The sequence below is a fragment of the Dromiciops gliroides genome, chromosome 6 (assembly GCF_019393635.1).
Source record: "Dromiciops gliroides isolate mDroGli1 chromosome 6, mDroGli1.pri, whole genome shotgun sequence".
NCBI classification, from domain to species: Eukaryota; Metazoa; Chordata; class Mammalia; order Microbiotheria; family Microbiotheriidae; genus Dromiciops; species Dromiciops gliroides.
This window is the reverse complement of record NC_057866.1, coordinates 198,384,182-198,406,252: the sequence shown is the minus strand read 5'-3', so window position 1 is coordinate 198,406,252 and position 22,071 is coordinate 198,384,182. Positions and strand designations below refer to the sequence as shown.

General features: G+C 36.5%; 1 protein-coding gene across 4 annotated transcripts in view; it reads right to left on the bottom strand.

Moving 5' to 3' along the window:
- WDR17 (WD repeat domain 17) overlaps positions 1-22,071 on the bottom strand; it is a 133,865-nt gene that overhangs the window by 59,907 nt on the left and 51,887 nt on the right. For all 4 annotated transcript variants that reach the window (XM_043973473.1, XM_043973474.1, XM_043973475.1 and 1 more), the window contains 4 exons: positions 17,224-17,475; positions 14,364-14,486; positions 9,814-9,998; positions 1,079-1,247 (listed from right to left, as the gene is read on the bottom strand). In XM_043973473.1, the coding sequence (XP_043829408.1) occupies positions 1,079-1,247; positions 9,814-9,998; positions 14,364-14,486; positions 17,224-17,475 (729 nt within the window). The remainder of the gene's footprint in view (positions 1-1,078; positions 1,248-9,813; positions 9,999-14,363; positions 14,487-17,223; positions 17,476-22,071) is intronic.

Below are 22,071 nucleotides of genomic sequence, written 5' to 3'. Positions count from 1 at the left end.
CAAGAAAAAGATTATGATATTAAGGAGAGGCCACCATATTTACTCAATCTTCCTTTTCCCCTCTTGCTCCCAATGATATTCCCAATTTAAAATGGAAAGGGGAAATTATCTGGGCATCTGACTCCTGATCCATAGCCATCTTGGAAGGCAAGGACTATGTTTGCTATTCTTTGCATCCCCAGGGCTGAGTACAACTGCTTATTGATTACTTTATGAGTCTCACCCTCTACTACCAAAGAAAGTGAGCCCAGATATTGATAAAACAATAATAAATATAATTACTTAGATAGATTAACATTTCTCCTTTCCTTAAGTATAAAATAATAAAATTTAATAAGATGTAATAAGAATAACTTTAAGAATATTTAAATAAAAGAATAAATTTAAGAATAAAAAATCAAAGGAACATAGATTTAGAACTAAACAGGATTTCAAGGAGATCAAGCACAACTCCCTCATTTTAAATATAAGGAAACTGAAGCACAGAGATGTTAAGTAACTTGCTGAGCATCACACAGCTAGTAAGTGTGTGAAATAGGATTTGAGCTCAGGTCTTCCTGAATCCAAGTCCAGTGCTCCTCCACTACTACATATTATCTTTCTATGTAATACAAATTTATGGCAAAACTGAATACATGAAAATCCAAATGTTTTAATTGATATATGTATTTTTTCTAAAAACACTTTACTGAAACATTCATCATAATATTTCTTACTATATTTCTCCTTACTATATTTTGAATTAGTTTATTTACATAACTGATTTTTCACATCTTTTCATGTACACATCTGTAAAACTGAGGAACCCCATAAAGTCACATATGAGAGCCACACATGAGCTCCTCCTGATCATCAGTAACCCTTCTTTTTGGCCCTGCTATTTGTCAGAGACTCAGAAATGAGTCTTCTATTTGCATGCTATTAAAATAACTATGTGAGTATTAGGGTAACAGAATGTTTTTGAGAATAGTTCCTGACAAGCCCAAGAGACTTTAACAGAAAGAAAATAATTCAAATAGCAAAAGGGTTGGAACAAAATCTATACAGTTTATTAAAATTCCAATAAAATAATCCTTACCTGGAGCCCAAGAAACAGAATAAATAACCCCTTCATTCCCAGGAGATGTATAGACTGCTGTCAGTGTATTTACATCCCAGACTTTTATAGTTCCATCAAATGAAGCTGTTGCTAAAAGATTAGGGTTATCAGGTTTAAACTTGCAGTCAAAGATAGTTTCCACGTGCCCCTATAAGGAAAACAAACAATAAAACATGCAATATGTAAGGCAAGCACAATCATAAAAAATGTTATCCTCTTACATAATTTACAAACCAACTTTGAGTAGATGAACAAGCTAAGATCCTTACCAGAGTCTTCTAGAAAAATTATGATAAATATATAAACAACAACAAAAAAATGATACTGGAAGAATTACTGGCTTGCCACTGAACTAATGCATAATTTCACATATTGCACAGTTCTAGATTTCATTGAACAGAAGTTCCTCAAAACCATAGAAATATTGGTTAAATTTCCAATGACAAATACTTGTAATAATACTATTTTTCCAACTGGTGGAGACATTTACTACTGAGTTCCTATAAACTCAAACTTTCAATACATTAAAGAGCAAAGACCTAAGTGAAACAAAATGCCTTAAAGAAGAAATATATTTTCTACACAAAATATAGATGCTAAAAGAGCTTGAGATGGTTCAATAATGAGGATATGATCATTTATCTACCATCTTATTGCTAGAGATAAAAAAGTATATATTTTTCATGCTATTTTTGCTACTCTAATTCTATTTTTACTTTGTAAGTCAAATAGCAACCACCAAATCTGCACTCATTTAGTTCTTACTCCTAAACAGCTAAGAAGCTAATGCTTCTCCTGAAATCAGGAGTTCCAGTCCTGCTTAAGGCTGTGTCATCCAGGCCAAGAGATTTGACCTCTCTCAGCTGCAGCTTGCTTATCTGTAAAATGGAATAACAATAGCACCTACCTCCCAGAGTTGTTGTGAGGATCAAATGAGATAAAATACCTTAGAGGCTTAACTCACTAAATAAAAGCTAGGTATTATTGTTGTTGTTGTTATTATTATTATTATTATTATTCCTATCAAAAGGATACATATCAAGGTTGAAATCTGCTAGAGAGTATCGGTACTACTACAACTCATTTTTATTGGATTCTTCTGTATTCTTAATTTTAATAAGGCAAGTAATGGTATAATATATATGGACATTGCACAAACATAGGATAATGTAATAGTAGCAGTGCTTCAATAATTTCATATAAGAAGTAGATAAGGTCCCTATCAATATGAAGTTCCAATATTTCATCAAGGAAATATTTAAGTATAATCTGATTTTTGTATTATATTTGTTCTTTGTCCCTGCTGCCATCCTTTAAGAGAGATATACCACACAAATCTTTAGGGGTGCTCCAAAACTAAACAAGATTAGAGCAAAAAAAAAAAATGAAGAAGATACTCAACTCTTTCCAGGATGAAATCTAGATAATAACCAGGAAGAGTCACTGAGATTACCTTTTTCTCAATTCAAACTTCCAGGGATTTTCTTCAAGGTGTGAAGGTGCTGTGAGCCTCTGTTACTGGGAAATTCTTTATAGAGGGAAGGAGGAAGATAAGAATAGAATGACCTAACAGCAAATGCTATGCCCTCCTTTTGAGCCAAGATTTCTCATATTCCTGGTTGGTATTCATTTGTAAACCTATTAATATTTATCTGGCTTCTACAGAAGAATATATCTTGGGGGAGGGGGGCAGCTAGGTGATGCAGTGGATAAAACACCAGCCCTAGATTCAGGAGGACCTGAGTTCAAATCTAACCTCAGACACTTGACACTTACTAGCTGTGTGACCCCGGGCAAGTCACTTAACCCTCATTGCCCCACCCCCACCCCCCAAAAAAAGAAGAAGAAGAATATGTCTCTGGAGTTACATTCTATGAAAATTGCTGTTTTGCTGTTTTTAATGAGAAGGAAGACCTCAAAGAGGAAAAGGTGGTAGAATTGAAAGAAGGGAGTGAGAAAAGGGCAAATAAAGGTTTGCTCTATTGAGAAGCACTACTAATGATTTGTCCCAATATAAAATTCAAACCCTTAAAATAAACTGATTTAAATTTAATTTATTTAAAGTACAAAAGTCAATAAAACTAAATTTCATTTGAAAACTGAAGTAGATCCATAAATCTGATTTCAGAATCTCATGTTTGTTTGGGTGGGTTGTTGTTGTTGTTGTTGTTTTCTCTGAAAGTCTAGCATAGTAGCAAGAACACTGGACTGGATTCTATTCCTGCCTCTGCCATTAACTTGCTTTAATTTACTTGTTCAGTGCTATAACAATCAGATTACCTAAGAATTATTTTTTAGAGCTAGAAAAAATAAGAACAGAATTCATCTGGAAGAACATAAGGTCAAGAATATCAAGAGAACCAATGACAAAAAGTGCACAGGATGGTGGGTTAGCTGTACCAAATCTGAAGCTATACTATAAAGTGGCAGTCATCAAGACTATTTGGTATTGGCTAAGAAATAGAGTGGTGGATCAATGGAATAGGTTAAACACAGGAGACAGAGTAGTAAATGCCTATAGTAATCTACTGTTTGATAAACCCAAAGACTCCAGCTTCTGGGATAAAAACTCACTATTTGACAAAAACTGCTGGGGAAACTGGAAGATAGTATGGCAGAAACTAGGCATAGACCAACATCTTAGACTGTATACCAAAATAAGGTCAAAATGGGTACATGACTTAGATATAAAGGATGATACCATAGGTAAATTAGGAGAGGAAAGGATAGTTTACCTCTCAGATCTATGAAGAGGAAAAACATTTATGACCAAACAAGAGATAGAGAATATTACAAAATGCAAAATGAATGATTTTGATTAGATTAAATTAAAAAGTTGTTGTAAAAATAGAAGCAATGCAGCCACAATTAGAAAGCAGAAAGCTGGAAAACAATTTTTTACAGCCAGTGTTTCTGATAGAGACCTCATTTCTAAAATATATAGGGTACTAAATCAAATTTATAAGAATGCTAGTCATGGCCCAATTGAGAAATGGTCAAAGGATACAAACAGGCAGTTTTCAGATGAAGAAGTCAAAGCTATCTATTGCCATATGAAAAATCTAAATCACTATTGGAGAAACGTAAATTAAAACAACTCTGAGGTACCACCTGACACCTATCAGATTGGCTAATATGACAAAAAAGGAAAATAATAAATGTTGGAGAAGCTGTGGAATAATTGAAACACTAATGCCCAAAGGACTATAAAACTGTGAATACCCTTTGACACAGTAATGCCACAACTAGGTCTGTATCCCAAAGAGATCATTTTTTTTTTAAAAGGGAAATAGACCCACATGTACAAAAATATTTAGAGCAGTTCTTTGTAGTGGCAAAGAATTAGAAATCGAGGGAATGCCCATCAATTGGAGAATGGCTGAACAAGTTGTAGTATATGTATATAATGGAATATTATTGTGTTGTAAGAAATGATGAGCAGGCAGATTTCAGAAAAACCTGGAAAGACAAGTGGACTGATGTTGAATGAAGTGAGGAGAACCAGGAGAACATTGTATACAGTAACAGCAACATTATGTGATGATCAACTGGGATAGACTTGACTTTTCTAAGCAATACAATGATCCAAGACAATTCCCAAGGACTCATGATGGAAAATGTTCTTCACTTGCAGAAAAAAGAACTGTAGATTCTGAATGCAGATTGAATTATATTGTTTCTACTTCTTTGTATTTTTTTTCTTTTTTGAAGTTTTTCCCTTTTGTTCTGATTCTTCTTTCACAACATGACTAATGCAGAAATATGTTTAGTGTGATTATACATATATGACCTATATCACATTGCTTTTTGTCTTGGGGAGGGGGGGGGAAGTGAGGGTGGGAGAAAAATTTGGAACTAAAAATCTTATTAAAACAAATTTTGAAAATTATCTTTACATGTAACTGGAAAAATAATAAAACACTTTATCATTTTAAAAATTTAATTTAATTTAAATTTTTTTTAAAAGAATGGGCAAGTGATCTTAGCCATCTTGAGAACTCTAGTTTGGGGAGGACAGGGTTGTAAACTAACATCAAGAAGGATAGGAACTGGGGCAGCTAGGTGGTGCAGTGAATAGAGCACCAGCCCTGGATTCAGGAGGACCTGAGTTCAATTCCGGCCTCAGACACTTAATTAGCTGTGTGGCCCCGGCTAAGTCACTTAACCCCAATTGCCTCAACAAAAAACAAACAAACAAAAAAAGAAGGATAGGAACAGGTACATGACAAAATTTAATGTTATATATAGCCAGTAAAGAGAAATAGGAAGAAGTAGAGGTAGAGAATTGGGATCAGGAATCAGAAAAAACCTAGGTTTAAGTCTTATCTCTGACAAAATACTGGATATGTGACCCTGTGTCTCAGTGTCCCATGCAACTGTCTAAGACTCTATGTTGCAGAAGAGTTGCTATTCTATACTGGTAGAGGGAATTTCCTTACTGGGATGATCTGTACCCCCCAAATCCACCCATTGAAAAGTTCCACATCGTTGGGGCAAGGGGTATGGCATCCCCAGGATCTGGAAAATCCATGTGAAATTTTTGGCTCTCCCTTTGTACCAGAGAAGTCTGAATTGTTATGGCATTAAAAGATAAAATATGTTGATATTATATACCACTATACATATATATATATATATGTATATATATTATGAATTTCTGAGTTTCTAAACTTTTTCTGTCTGCTGGCTTTCACTTGTCATCTGTGACTTGCATAGAACTGCGCACAAATTCCCATTTAATTTCTTTTGTCAACCTGCAATATATCAAAACTGTGATGAGTCAAGTTGCGATATGAAGAGATAACTGCATTAGAATATACATTTATTTATAATCCTTCAACACAAGCAATGCTTTCATTTCTTTTTGGCAAATTATATACTCTATTAAAAAAGTGCATTTCAATGCTTCCTATTGTGCTAAATGCTAGGGATACAAATAGAAAAGCAGACAGTTCCAGCTCTGATGGAAATCACCCTCTAAAGGGGGAAACAATGTGTAGAATAGGTATCATTTTTAAGTGAGATGGAAAGGTTGATGTTTTTTGGGTACAGTGTCAAAGCAGACAGTAAGGCATCTTCTTTAAGGTCATGTTCCTTGATGAAACCTCTCCCCTTTCTGATGTTGTATCATTTGACTAGGTGAAGGGCTTTGGTGGTAAGAACTTTGTTCTTCGGGTCTTTAGGAGCAGTGGATACTGAAGGGGCAAGGCTTGCAGCACCCGAAGAGCTCATAGCTAGACTGAGTCACCACAAAGGTTACTCTGCTGAGCTATGGCTGTAGGGTCCAAGTGGAGGAAGTGGCAGTGATCTAGAGAGCACCACTATTCACTCGCCCCCAAGGGGGCACCCCTAGATTGGGGCTAGGCTGGAAGCAGAGTTAGTTGTCTAGGGGGCATTGCCACTCCCAGGACTTTTGGGCTGTGTCCACCATGGTCTGATAGGGGGTGAGGACTGAGGTGGTGGCTGTAGTTTGACTGGCCTGGTCCATGTTTTGTGCCTAGTCTCATCCTTAGAACACCTTGTTGCTTTAGTGTGTTCCTTAGATGTTCATTTTCCTTTATATAATGGACTCTGGCATAGCTCTCATTAACTCTTGACTGGGCTATTTTAGTACCCTGCTAATTGGTCCATCACTAGACTCCCCTTTTCAAACCCCATTAGGCTTCCTAATGAACAGATCTGAATGTCTCTCCCTTGTTCCAAAAACATTTAGTAGCTAAAATATACTTTTTTTTGGCCAATAATTGAAGATTCTTACTATCTGCCTCCAGCCTTCCCTTCAGCTTTATTTATAGTACCCTCTAGGCACATTCTGTTCTGTGCTCAACCTTGTACTCTCTCTTTCAGACTTCCTCCATAAGACTGAAATAGACTCCCTACCTGTTCCCGCCAATTGAAATCATTCTTTTTTCAAGTCCCCAAACAGTGGTCAATTCTCCACGACACCTTCACTAATCCTTACAGCTAGAAATGATCCCTACTTTTGTTGAATTTCTCTTGTCACTCTTTCTGGCCTCTCCTATGTGTTCAATAATTTTCTAATTTCTATTGTAGTTGTTTGTATACATATCACCCCCTCCCACTACACATAAGCTCCTTAGGTTTCTTCTTTCATCCCCAGTGATTAACATGTTGCTTTGGACATAGAATATGCATAAGTAATGTTTATTAATTGGAACTATTTGAAAATAGTGAATAATATAATAAAATAATGAAGAAAAATTATAAATGATCTTTACTACTAGCTTTTTCTTTGAAAATAATTCTTTGTTATGTAGGATAGCTCTCTGGGAGAGGGCAGGGGAGGAACACTGGGAGAAATAAAATGAAATAAAAATTATTTTTATAAAAAGAAAAACTAGCTATACAACTAACATAGTTCTGAAGTATTTATTTTACAACTAAAATGTTCCACTTAGGTAGTAGAAAGCAATAAACACCTTTAAAAGGTACCTTTTTCATCAACTCTTAAACTCCCTTATTATAAATGGTTCTTTGTGGGTAAGGTATACACAAGAGGCACTTGAATGTTTTATGAGGACTTGAAGAGTCCAATGCAAGCAAAACAGACTTTAAAACAGGAAGGGGAGGGGGCAGCTAGGTGGAGCAGTGGATAAAGCATTGGCCCTAGATTCAGGAGGACCTGAATTCAAATCTGGCCTCAGACACTTGACACTAACTAGCTGTGTGACCCTGGGCAAGTCATTTAACCCTCATTGCCTCATCAAAAAACCCAAAACACCAGGAAGGGGAAAAGTGGGTACTAAGAGTATAGTGATTAGAATCATAGATTTTTTATTCTTACAAGAGACCATAGAAATGATTCACAAGTAAACTTTAGCCAAGAATGGTTAAGCAAAACTAGTCAGTGACAGATCCAAAGCTAGAACTCAAGTCATTTGATTCACAGATTCATTTATATTAGCTTCCTCCCCATTGAAAGTCATAGTATTTGGTCTACTTTGAGCTTTGCTGCTGTTACAGAGACATTAGATCATTTTTACACCAATACAAGTGCAATATACATATGGCCAATACATATGCAAAATATACATTTTGTACATATACAAAACACACTAATATTCTGACATAATTTAATATATATGTCTATGATATAGCGATTTCTATCTCTATCTCTATTATCTCTTTACTGTTTCTGAAGCTTTTTAGTCAATTGAGAGGAAGTTGTAGTAAGTCAGAGTTAAAGGACTGCTTCTAACCTTGAAAGGAAACATGTCCTCTCACTTTACATTTGCCTTTCCCGCTCCCCCCGCCCCCCCCAAAAAAAGAAGATACAGAAACAGGGGCTTTGGGCTGGAGGAATAAGAGAAGTTTTATGTTTTATAACCCATGAACTCATGAGTCCTCATTCTGTGGGGAAACCTCCACTTCCTTGTTGACTAGTCATGTGACCTTGGCATAACAACAGTGCTAGCTGACTGCAAAGAGATCCATTGCTTGACTTTACTCACAAAACTGTTCAATCGCCATAGAATTGAGAGGCACAGAGATATACAGAATAACAAGAAAGCCATGCATTGTTTAACAATATCTATTGAGAAGCTGTAGGTCTACTACTCTGCTCTAGCCATAGCATTGAACTAGAGCTAAGAGTTTCAGGAAATGTGCCAGTTGCATGAGTTTGCTGTTCTCCCCACAAAGCATGTGAAAGAGTCTCCCCTCTCTTCTCGACTCACTATATGAAATGGTAGAAACTGGAAGAACTCTGATCCTGGACTCTCAGCACAGGAAACAGCCTAAGAACCCAAGTCATCTATGAAAAGGTTTGGCAAAGGGGGCAGCCAGGTGGTGCTGTGGATAAAGCACTGGCCCTGGATTCAGGAGTACCCGGGTTCAAATCCAGCCTCAGAAACGTACTAGCTATGTGACCCTGGGCAAGTCACTTAACCCCCATTGCCCTGCAAAAAAAGAAAGAAAGAAAGAAAGAAAGAAAGAAAGAAAGAAAGAAAGAAAGAAAGAAAGAAAGAAAGAAAGAAAGAAAGAAAGAAAGGGTTTGAAGTTCCCATGGGAGGAGATGTTTTCCATCCTGTCTATCTTGGATAATCTTGGGGGCTACAGCTAGCCTATCACAGAGTACAGTGAATGGATTTGGCGGCCAATCCAAGGCAGGAACTGCACTATGGGTCTAAGAGTCCTGCTTGAACAAGATCCTCTCTGTTATAGTCACTTAATGTTATTTCCTCTCTTACTGCCGGCCCAAAGGCCTTTCTGCTTGGCACAACAGGAGAAGGAGTAGTAAAGCAGGGGTTGGGGGGAGGGGGGTTAGGGAAGCTTCTCCATGATTTTTATAAATATATATAAATATATTATATATATATATATTATATATATTATATATATTTATATATATATAAATATATTATATAAATATATATATATAATTTGTAATATATAGGTTGGAAATCATTCAGCACTATCATCTTTGCTCTTACGATGCTGGGGGTTTTGGTCTATAACTGATTTCATTAGTAGAATAGAATTCCCACTGTAGAAATTCCCTCCACTAACACAGATTGGCAACTCTCCTCTTAGTTGCCCAGGGCACTGAGAAGTCAAGTAATTAATTGGTCCATGGTCATGGACATAAACTGAGGTTTTCCTGACTCTAAGTCTTACCTTCTCTCTACTATATGAGATTGTATCATATAAAAAGCTGGTCATTCATATACTTTAAAATAGGAGAGTTGACATACCAAATCCCTAAGAAAATCCCATTTCTTGGCTCCCATGTCATAAAGCCCGACTCCACCATCCATGAAACAGCATACTGCATGGCCCGGAGGAAGAGAAAAGGCTTGATTCTGCGTCAGAGTTGGGGGAGGAATAGCTTCACTAGTTGAGGATGTATAATGATTTTTGGTTGGAGAATGTGCTGAAACTGTTTAATTTAAACAAAAAAAGGTGTAAATTACATGAAAGTATTGGTCAAGCAGCCAATAAACATTTATTAAGCTTCTGCTTTGTGCCAGGCACTGTGACAAAACTAATAAACACATTTTTCATATACTAGAACTAAGTCTCAATACATCATTTAGAATAAAGATGCTTGATTATCTATTTTCCTTTATAATCTAAATCTTGTGAAGCCAAGATATTCTGAGCAAATGTTCTGTACAAATACAAGAATATGTTTGAGACAATGCTTGTATGAAAAAAATGTGTATATTATACATATACATAACCCTAGTCTCCTATTAATATATACACACTCATGTATATACAATAGTTAAAATAGTCTTACAAAAACTAAAATTTCATTGGAAAAGTATGTCATCCTATTCCAGGAGCCTGACTTTAAAAAATTATTTAAATTTTTAAAAATATATGGATATAATGTTTAATGTAAAGCCTTTCTCTGAATAAACCTCTTATAGAGAGAGCTTCAACTATTTTAAAATAATAGAATTTGAGAGATGGAAGGGGCCTACTTGACCATCTGGTTCATCCCTCATTTATTTACAGATGAAGCACAGATTTTTTGTTGATTTTAAAAACAAAGAAATGACATGAATTGACCAGGTCAAATGCTAGCTCTGGGCAGACCTGGAAAATGAACTCAAGTCTCTTGATTCCTAGTCCAATCAATTTTTCAGTGCCCCATTCTATTTGACCTCTAATGCTAATTTCAGACTCCTTGCAGTTTGCTGACCCTCAGGCATGAAATCATCACTGAAATGCTCCTGTGGTTCAAGTGAATTGCTGTCCCTGATGTACTAACAATTACATTCTCAACTGTTTAAAATGCATCTTCATCATATCCATGACCTGGATGTCATTTCTTCAACTAGCCCCTTTACTTAGAGTGTTTATATAAAGAAAAGTGCATTTTAAAAATTGGAGTCAGCTTGCTCTCTCACTGGTCTCCAAATGCTATTGTTCTTTACAAACTTAGCTTATTGTCATCTTGTCATCTCTATTGAGATTAAGTTAATTTTCTGAAAAAGTATTAAAACTTCTGAACAAAATTTTTCTCTCCTAATTAATTCTCTCTATCATGTATTTTATATAATATATAAAATATATCCATATATAATATCCTGAAAATATTTAATACTTTTTATTTTTTAAGCAGTAAGAAAGGTGACATAATAAATGCAGATCTAAGGCTTTAAAATGGGTCCTAAACTTCAAATACATATTTGCAATATGGCTGATATTAGAATGTGACTGGGATGTGAATAGGGGGAGTAGAACAGTTTTTCATAGAATAATCCACCTATTTCGAGGCCTCCATGTCTTTTCACCTGGGAGAGAATATGGTGTTCTATAGCAAAGCTTCTTAAACTGTATATAACTGAATGTGGGGGTTATGAAAAATTTGGCTACAGTGAAAGGTTAGGTATACTTGTTTTATATAGCTCCTGGGGTTACATGAAAATTTCTCTGGTGAAAAAGAGTCACAAGTGGAAACAGTTTAAGAAGCCCTCGTCTATAGATTGCTCCATCTGTATTATCACACTGAATCACAGGACATACGATCACATCACAAGACATAAGGAGATCTTAATTTGCTAGATGATTTATTTTAGGCCCCAACTGCACTTATTCTTTTGAGGCTTTGTAGCCAAAGTACTAGACCTCATAGGAGTTAAGAAATCCAGATTCAGGGGGCAGCTAGGTGGTGCAGTGGATAAAGCAGTGGCCCTGGATTCAGGAGGACCTGAGTTCAAATTCGGCCTCAGACACTTGACATTTACTAGCTGTGTGGCCCTGGGCAAGTCACTTAACCCCCATTGCCCTGCAAAAACAAAAACAAAAACAACAACAGAAAAAGAAATCCAGATTCAGGCTCTGGCTGCCACAGGTGGCAACGTGGTGTTTTGAGTAGCCAGAATGCCAGACTTGGATTAGGGACATTTTGTCTTTGTACTCTTAGCACTTAGCACAATGCTTTGTAGTTTGCGAAGCTCATTATATATATATATATATACACATATATATGTGTGTGTATTTGTGTGTATATGTATATGTATGTATATGTGTGTGTGTGTGTGTTCTCTTCCTTTGACTCTAATAACAACCCTTTGAAGTAGGTACTACAGAATTTAAGAGATGTAAGTGACTTCAGTGGCCATCTAGTTCAACCCAGACCCTATAAAAGACAAGGTGTCCAACACACACGAGATGGGTTATTCACCCTCTGGCCTGAGCCCTCTTCTCTTTTCTCTCTATACTATTAAAGTTAGTGATCTCCTTAGCTCTTGTCATTTTAACTATCATTTCTAGGCAGATGACTTTCCCATCTCCAGTCACATCTCTAACTGCCTAATAGACCTCTCCAATTTGTCAATGTCCCCCTTTCTCCTCTAATAACATCAGAGGGCCTGGTGCAGGCCTTCATCACCTCATATCTGGACTATTGCCATAGCCTGCTGGTTGATCTCCCTGCTTTAAGTTCTCCTCATTCTAATCCACCCCTCACTCAGCTGTCAAACTGATCTTCCTCAAAGTACATCTGACTCGATCACTATCATATTCAGTCAACTCCAGTGACTCCCTCGTACCGCCAGGATTTTAAAAGCCCGTCATGAGCTAGTCCCCTCCTAGCTTTCCAGTCTTCTCCCACCTTCCTTCCCTCCAGATACTCTTCGGTCCAGCGAGGCTGGTCTCCTGGCTGCTCCTCACACATGACACACTCTCCCTCCTCAGTTCTCCCTCCCGGCTTCCCTGACTTCCTTCCCTAAAGCCCTGACTTCTTCCAGAGGCCCTTCCCAGTCGTCCTTCATCTCAGTGCCTTCCTTTTGAGACTCTCCAATGGATCCTGTCTATATCTCGTCTGTACATAATTGTTTGCATGTTGTCTCCCCCATTAGACTGTGCGCTCCTGGAGAGGAAGTTCTAACTTTGGCCTTTCTCGGTATCTCTGGTGCTCAGCACAGTGCCTGGCACATGGTAGGCTCTTATTAGATACTGGCTGACTGACTTCTATTTGATAGAAGCATCCATTTAAAATCTTTCTTTGACTTTCTTCTGCTCATTTATTCTTCAAAGAATCTCATCTCTCCTGCCTCTACTTCTATAAAATGCCCCTACACTACAGGCACATCCCATATTACTATTTTTCTTTTGGTCATTGCTTTCTGTCCAACATAATCTTCTCAGGATGCAAATATTCTCATCAATATATGATCTAAAATAACTCTACTGAATTTTAAAATCATAGCATTAATTTATCAATCATCAAGGATTTACTACATGCATACTACATGCCATACAATGTACTGGGTATAAGGACTTATGTACATTAGACTGTGAGCTCCTTGAGGGCAGGGACTCTCATGCCTTTTTTCATCTCCCCAGTATTTGGCATGATGCCTGGAGAATAGTAGGTGCTTAATAAATGCATATTGACTGAGTGATTAAGGCATACAAAAACAGAAGCAAAATAGTCCCTGCCCTCAAGAAGCTTACATTTCTCTAGGGAAAAACAATATATAAACTTATAATATGAAAATAAGTATATATGTACCTATAATACATGTAATGTAAATACTACAAAATAAGTATGTAAATCTGTAAACATATATGCAAAATAAAGGGTAATTTGTGTGTGTGCCTGCACCCCAGCTAAGAAAGATAAGGAAAGGCTTTAGAAGGAGGTAGTGTCTGATTTGAGTTATGAGGGAAACCAGAGATTATAAAAGGCAGAAGTGAGGAGGGAGTGTATTTCAGGAATGGGGGACAGTCTGTGAAAAGACAGGAAGATGGAAAACAGAATGTCCTTATTTGTGTTCACTATCTATTATAAGGATAACATTACCTACTTTTCCAGCCACTTTCTCCTTCTGAGTCATATAAAAAGATTATTAAAAAAAAATCTCCCTTACTACTTTAATGTTGCTTCATCCTCTGTCAAGTACCTTAGAACTGTCTAGTGTTGAGCTGAAGACCATTAGAAGGATCATCAAACTGCTATCTTAAGCCCTTCATTTTGAAGATCAATAGGCATTAATTAAGTTCTGACTAAGTGGCAGGCACTAGGGATACAAGATCAAGGTAATTAAGTCAAGAGAGAATAAGTAACTTGCTCAAATTCACATGGAGGGCAAATGGTGGAGCCGGGATTGAGATCTGAATGTTCTAGCTTTGTAGTCATTGCTCCAGTATGTCAGAGTCCCAAGGCTATTTATTTCTGTCACTCAGTCCAACATGAGACACTTTATAAACCCATGATACTTATTAACAGCTATTACATTTGATATCAGCCAGAAATTTTCATATCAAATAATGCATTTTTACTCACATTTTTTCTTTGGGGGAGAATTAAGTACATGTAAAACATGAAATCCTGTTTTCTTCAATTTAAAATTCTCAATAGGTGTTGACCTTGAAACGTTCCAAACTCTTAGTACTCCAACTTGGGAATCTAGTAAGAAAAGAAAAATTCCCTTCAGTAAAGACCAGTTTAGAAATATGAAATGTAATTAAACAATTTAAAAATTATGACAGAGGGTTTTTAATGTATTTTGTTGACATCACTTTTACAATGTAGTACAATAATATATTCATATCACCATAGCTCACTTTACACATATAACAATTACATATACATGATAAATTTATATACACACACACAGATGTATATACAAACGTGTGTATGTATATGTAAAGTCACTCTCGATTTCCTGGCCATCTGCTCCACAGTCTTCCCTGGAGTAGAACATACTCCACCCATCCTCTAGAGACCATTCCTTGGAGGTGTGAGACCCTTTCAATCTCTGGATTTGCCCGGAGGCTCCTGGTCTCTCACCTGGCCCCCTACTTCAGGGAGACCCTCATCATATTTCACTTTACTCCCTATTCACTGGCCATCTTTTCCCCCAGACCAAATATAATAATACTCTAGAGGTTTCAGCCCTATCATCTGTGGAAATTTTGCCTGAGTAACCCCAACACTGGTTGAGGTTTTGAATCATGATCAAAATCAAGTCTGCATTTGTTCCTGAAAGGAGGAAAGTCAGATTACTTCCCTGTGGCTCCACTCACAGCCTCCGTAACTTTCTACATTTTAGTGCCCCTACCTATCCACTATTCCCCTATGTGTATTGTTTCCCTCTGCAAGAATATAAAATCCTTGAAAATGGAAGTTATCTTTGATTTTGTATTTGTGTCTCCTAGCATTAAGCCAGGGCTTAGCCCCTAATAAGTGGTTTATAAATGGTGAAGTAGCTAGGTGGGACAGTGGATAGAGTGTTAGGCCTGGAGTCAGGAAGACCTGAGGTCAGATCTGACCCCAGATACTTACTAGCTGCATGACCCTGAACATGTTACTTAGTATTTGCCTCAGTTTTCTCATCTATAAAATGGGGGTAATAATAGCATCATCATCATCATAATAATAATAATAGGGTTGTTGTGAGAATCAAATGATATCATATTTGTAAAACACTTAGCACAGTGCCTGACTCATAGTAAGTAAATAATAAATATTTACATAGTAAATAAATGTGATCCACTGTTATTATTAAATGCTTTTCATTCCTTTACTTAAACATCTCCTTTTAAAGTAAGCTAAAGCTTTCAAATAGAGCATTTTCCTTCCTTTAGCCTTTTTCTGTTACTCTATAGCTTAAAATAGCTTCTCAATCAATATACAAATCTTGCTGATTACGTACTGTTTGTAGCCCCAAGTCTACATGTTTTTTTCTAATCTATTGACTCCTTTGGATCTGATCTTTCCCCTATTACATACCTGATAGACAGTCTCACTTAGAAATAAGCCCCAGACACCAAGAAGTCCCTCCTTTCCTATTTCTCTTTCTAATCTACCGAGATGGATGAGACATAGCCTCCTGAGCCTAGTGCACTTGGCAGGTGGAGAAGAAATGAAAACCTTTGATCGCCATCCTCCTCTGCCTCTTGTTCCTCCAAACCTTCTTTCTTGCTGCCAAACTGGCCCTCTCTTCTCATCAAAGTTCTTGTGTTCTACCATCTCTGGCTTAGGAAATTACCTTCCCCATACACAGCTATTTCTCCTCATGCTAGCCATGTGAAATGCAGAAGAACAGAAAAACAAAGAAAAGTAAAATTTAAAAATAATAAAACACATAAAGGATAAAGTCATATTTTTATGATGTGTATACCAGATAATAAGCATACTTCATAAAGGGATTATGCATATTTTCTTCACTGTATTAAGTTAAATATTAGAAAATATTGGGCATATCACTAATGAAGCCAAGCTTGGAGGTTCGTTCTCAGAGTCCCTATTTATAACAAACCTGTTCTACATTCATGGGCAGCTAGCTGCCTTAAAGATGCCTAACTAGTCATAAGAATGACCTGGTAAAGAGAGTTTAAAGGCAGTAGCATAATTTCTTAAAACAACTCAGAATATATGACATCTTCTTTAAACACACATATAGCTAGTAAAAGGTTTTATAATTTAATAAGTCTTTACCAAAGTGCTATTCTAATGCCCTATCATGGCATACAGGTGGCCTGAGATTCTTAAAAGCAAGGCTAGAAGAACAAAAGCTTGGTCACATCTCAAACTCAAAAGACCTTCTAGTGTCAACTCACCCTCAGCACTCAACATGGGCCTGTTCTCAGGCCTAGGTCATGGCTGACCAATTTATTAATGAAACCTATAAAGTCCCCACCCCTGAAACCCCTATCTACTTATTGACCTCCTGTATTCATTCTGCCAAGACCTGACTTTAACAGAACTAATCTGGCAAAGTCACACACATACATACTTCTAACTTACTTGATAATTCGAGATGAAATTACATGTATCATGGGAATGGACCCCAAAACATGTACGGTCCTAATTTCACTTTGCTATGAGGATGAAATTCAAATGGAACATAGGATGTGCTCTAATGGTTTTAATCTCACTTTTGTCTAAATATCAAGATATAAAAATTCAGACTCCTAAAGATCACTATTTCCTTTTCATATTTATGTATTCCCTCAGAAAGATCTTAGAAGCACAGAATTTAGAACATTTTAAGACTTGTACAAATTGCCTTCAAAAATAAATAAAAGGTACCATAGACAATGAAGTTTTAAAAAAAGACATACAAATTAATCAGAACAAAGGCTGACAGATTTTTTTCAGAGTGCAATAAATTCAATAGTAACTCTTCAGTGACACTTACCTCCAGTTATGAACATCCCGGGGGCGGTAGGAACCCAGGCCAAGCACTGGACTGATACTGCTGCCGTGGGAAAATTAAACGTTGTGATACAAGAGAGTGATTCAGAATCTACAAGGCGAATGCCATTATGCAAATTTGCCACAAGGAGATAGTCAGTGGACAGTGGGTCCCATTCCAGATCGGTAACAGGATCCTCTTCATCCGTTCCTTCAAGAGATTCAGGTCTCAGAACGTGTTTCTGATTCTTAGAACCTATTTGTTTTTTCAAAAAAGGGAAACTATTTATTTACAAAAATAACCATTCACAATTGCATCAGATTACTGTTCTCTGTACTCCATGAATCATTTGTATACAGAATCATGAAGATGTATGTATTTAGAGAAGCATTGGTTGTACAGAGAAATAAGAATTTGTCACTGTAAATATATTCAGATTGTGAATATACCTGTTGTGTTTGGCAAGCCTTTTATGGACCTAATGAGAGTCTTTTCTCCTTTTACTGTAAGGGTGGAAAAAACAGAACTATCTCCACTCTCTGCAGTTTATAGGTAGAAGAGATAACAAAGAAAAATAATTACCTAGGTTAACATGACATCCTATTAATAACTGACAAATACCTTTGCAGCTTACCAAAAAGCTCTTGTATCTTAAGATAATGTATATAATAACACCACTGTAAAAAACAAAGCACTTTGAAATTTGTATGAATGATACAGTTGCTATTCGTGATTATAGAGGCCTAATGATGAACCATGCTATTCACCATAGAGACATGACTGGTTTGGAATGCCAAGTGAGACATATATACTTTTAGATAGTCACTGAGGAAATGTGTTTTGCTTGACTATGTATAATTTGTTATGAGAAATTTGTTTTTCTTTTATTTTTCAATGGGTTTAGGGAGCATGCAGGAAAGAAAAAAGGTTTCAGTTGACTTTGAAAATAGAGGGAAGTGCTACAGATATAGAATACTGCATGTACTTTCAGATGAGATCAATGAATTATTTGTTATAATTAACTGTTCCACTCTATTACATGACATCTCTCATGGGGTAAGAGATATCCATAAATGTTTGCAGTGTAAAAATAAAACATATCAATACAACTTTAAAAAGAGACTTTGCTGAATATTCTTACATAAAGGAAAAAGAAAAAGAACCCACAAGTATAATGATAAAAAAGATGACAAAACCCATGACTGAATTTGTCCTAACTCTTGTGGTCCCTTCTATCTCTTGTTTGTCATGAACTCTTCTTCAACTGATAAATCTGACAGATGACTTTTTTCCCATGTTCCTCTAATTTGCTTATGATATCACCCTTCTATCTAAATCGTGTACCCATTATCTTAGGTATGCAATGTGAGATGTTGGTCTATGCTTAGGCTGTGCCAGACGACTTTGCAGTTTTCCCAAAATAGTGAGTCCTTGCCCCAGTAGCTGGGAGTAACTCTGGGTTACTGGGCTCATATGCTTCTCTGTATTGAGTACCTAATGTATTCCACCAATCAACCACTCTATTTCTTGTCTAATACCAAACTGTTTGGATGTTTATTGCTCTGTGGGAAAATGGGGGATCTGCTACTGCTAAACAGTTCCATTTCCACCTTCACTGGTCCAGACCCAAACACTGTCTACTATGTGTCTCCTTCATATCTTCTTAATATATAATATATACATGATATTATACTTCCACAAACACCTACACAGCTTGTTACCTATCCTGTTCCTTTTGATTGAGTTATACCATAAATCCAGAGCCATATATTTTATCCTACCAAGTTTCAATGATATCTATAAGTCCAAATTTGCCTCTTGATATAAGGATCTCTAGTTCATTTTGCTTGTTATTCATATTTTGAATATTTATATGGAGTCATGAGGCCATGGCTTTAATTTCTGGCTCCTTTCTTGGATTTTTCCTACTATGAATTGCCTTGCCAACTCTACTGATATTCTTTTTCCATTGTAGCTAGTATCTGGTTTCTCATTTTGTGGCAATGGGGAGACAGTTTTCTATTTTCCCTTTCAGTTTAAAGGGCATTTAATTACATTTGAAAGGCTCTATGCAAATACATTCTTATTAACACTTATCAGATGTAATCAATCTCTGATCAGAAGCCAGTTTTTCCTATATTTTAAATTGTGGTCCAACAAAATCCAGATCCTACTCTCAGATGTCATCTTCTATACCAGCTGCTCATTTTCCAAATATGCATTTCTCGTCAGAAGTTCTAGCATTCAATTAACAGCAACAATGAAAAAAACAAACAAACAAAATATCTTTGCCCCTAACATCCTCATTTTCTTTCCTGAGATTTCTTTAGCAATGTGAATCAACTAGAAGTTGTTCATAGTCAGCCAGATTGACAAGTATTGGGAGATTCTCTATCAGGTCCTGGATATATATATGCCTTGGGGATACAGCAGGACACTCTGATATTATGGGCTTGGCAAATGGCTGCCCCAGTACTCTCAACAATGAGTCATCCCTTCTTTCTCTTACTGCCGCTGAATAAGTGCCCCCAAATCTATGAATCCACATCATGATTCTTTGAAGGACAAGAAGCAGCTTCCTCTGTGGGAAGCATCTGATGGCTATCTATTACTAAGCTTCAAGTCTTGCGAGTTTCTATTTCCCTTTCTCTCTCCTATGTTGCATTCTTCTACTCTCTGACCTCATATACAAGTCAGGATTTCCCTCTTTCTTCTAATCTTTTTTTCTTCTTTGTTTTCATTTTGAAACCCTCTATTTTTCTTTTTCCTTAAGGTAAACATTCATTCTCTTTGATAACCTGGGAAATCTGAAGGCATTCCCCAAACCCAAATTATCTGCTCTTCTAGGAGTATAAGCAGAGCTGCACTTTAAAGGTGGATGAGTCACTTTGGGTAGGTAGCAGAAATACAAACACTACACAATTCTATGACAGCGACTGCAGTTCTCCCTGGGTCATACTTGCTGGAAGTAAGAATAATAATCCTGTCTTTCTTGCTAGAAACTTTCCTGAAGAACTGACAAACTGACAAGCACATTGTTTACCCTTATTTTCCTCTGTTCACAGGGAAAATCAGAAGCTTGAGGTTTGTCTGCTTTTTGTATACTTTCTTTCTTTCTTTTTTTTTTTTTTGCAGGGCAATGAGGGTTAAGTGACTTGCCCAGGGTCACACAGCTAGTAAGTGTCAAGTGTCTGAGGCCGGATTTGAACTCAGGTCCTCCTGAATCCAGGGCCGGTGCTTTACCACTGCACCATCTAGCTGCCCCCATTTTGTATACTTTCTTAAAAAACAAGAAATGATGATTTCCCCATCTCCTCATTTACAGGCTTCTGTCCTTGAAGTTTATAGCAGTACTTTTCCCTCTACTACCATACATAACTTGTTTCTAGGATGTAGCCAGAAATTAGTGGTCAAAAGCATGTGAAGTCAGTTAAGAGTTATAAACTTATAGAAAAAAAGCTTTATTCCACTAAATGCTTCATTCCCAGCAAACTTATGAATAAAGTACAAGTATTATTACAAATACTTGGGGTCCAGATAACCTGATTAGTGGTTACCTAAGTTGCCTAATGCCTCTGGTTCCAAGCTACAGAAATACTTCATTTCCCATCTTCTCCTCCACAGCAATCATGAACCTCCTGTCTTTTTCCCTACCCTACTTCTACTTTCCAGTTCTTGAATCAACCAAATAAATCAAACCTATCATTTTCCTTCCCCTATTAGAATGTAAACTCTGTGAGGTCAAGCACTGCCTTAATTTTGTATCTGTAGCCCTAGCACATAGCATAGTGTTGGGCACAATTTTTGGCACAATTTTTTTCTTTTTCTCTTTCTTTCTCTCAGACTCAGAAATGGGAAATAATTTGTTCACAGTCACATAGCTAGCAGGTGTCAGAACCAAGATTGAAAGCTCAGTCTTCTGATTCTAAGTTCAATATTCTTACTACTATACCAATAATGACATTCAAAGAATAAGAAAAAAGCGGAAAAGTAAATCAATTGTTTTTGTGGAATACTGAATGTATATACTTCTTGTAATAGTAAATGTAAATTAGCATGGGGGGGATGTTATTCACCCTTGTGTCCTCTACAGTGTTTCATACATAGCATATTTGTCAAGTGAATGAATGAACTGGTAGTTTGATAGGTAGTGGGATTTCTGCTTCTCAGTGTAACCTAGGGTTACACAAGCCTAGGGTCTCTTGTGCATAAAAAGGGATGGGGCAAAGTGCTATGTAACCAGCCACATTCCTAGGAAGGACAATAAAAGTCACAACATTGCTTCTGCTGGCAGATTTATGGGCTCTAAACTGCATAATGAGTTAGGCCTGGTGACACAAACAGTGGAAGAGGTATGAAACAAAATAGAAGTAGGATGATGACCGGTGGGCAAGAAAGGGCATGATCTCTTGGTTCTTTCTCATTAAGTATTTCATATCCATGCTAGCATGTCCAAGCTTAAGTTTATAACATATAGCCATAAATACAGGGTGGGCCCAAATTCACAAAGGGGGTTCAATATTTAATAATGCGTTTATTTTTTGTTTTTAATTGATAAAACCATATCATCATATACAGTATATATAGGAACTGAATTTATATTACATATAAAAAATCAAATCTCATAAATGGTGAAAAATAAAGAAAAATAATTTTTAAAAAGTTATTAAAACATTGTGACTTTGGGCCCATAATGAGAAAAAACAAGGGGAACAGAAATTTAAAAAAAAAAAAAACAGAATAAGAAAACACTAAACTTCAAGTTGTTTTTTTAAATTCAAAGAATTCTATTCTTGATGATAATAAAATACTGTTACGAGATACTTTACTTAGCATCTCCAATAAAACATC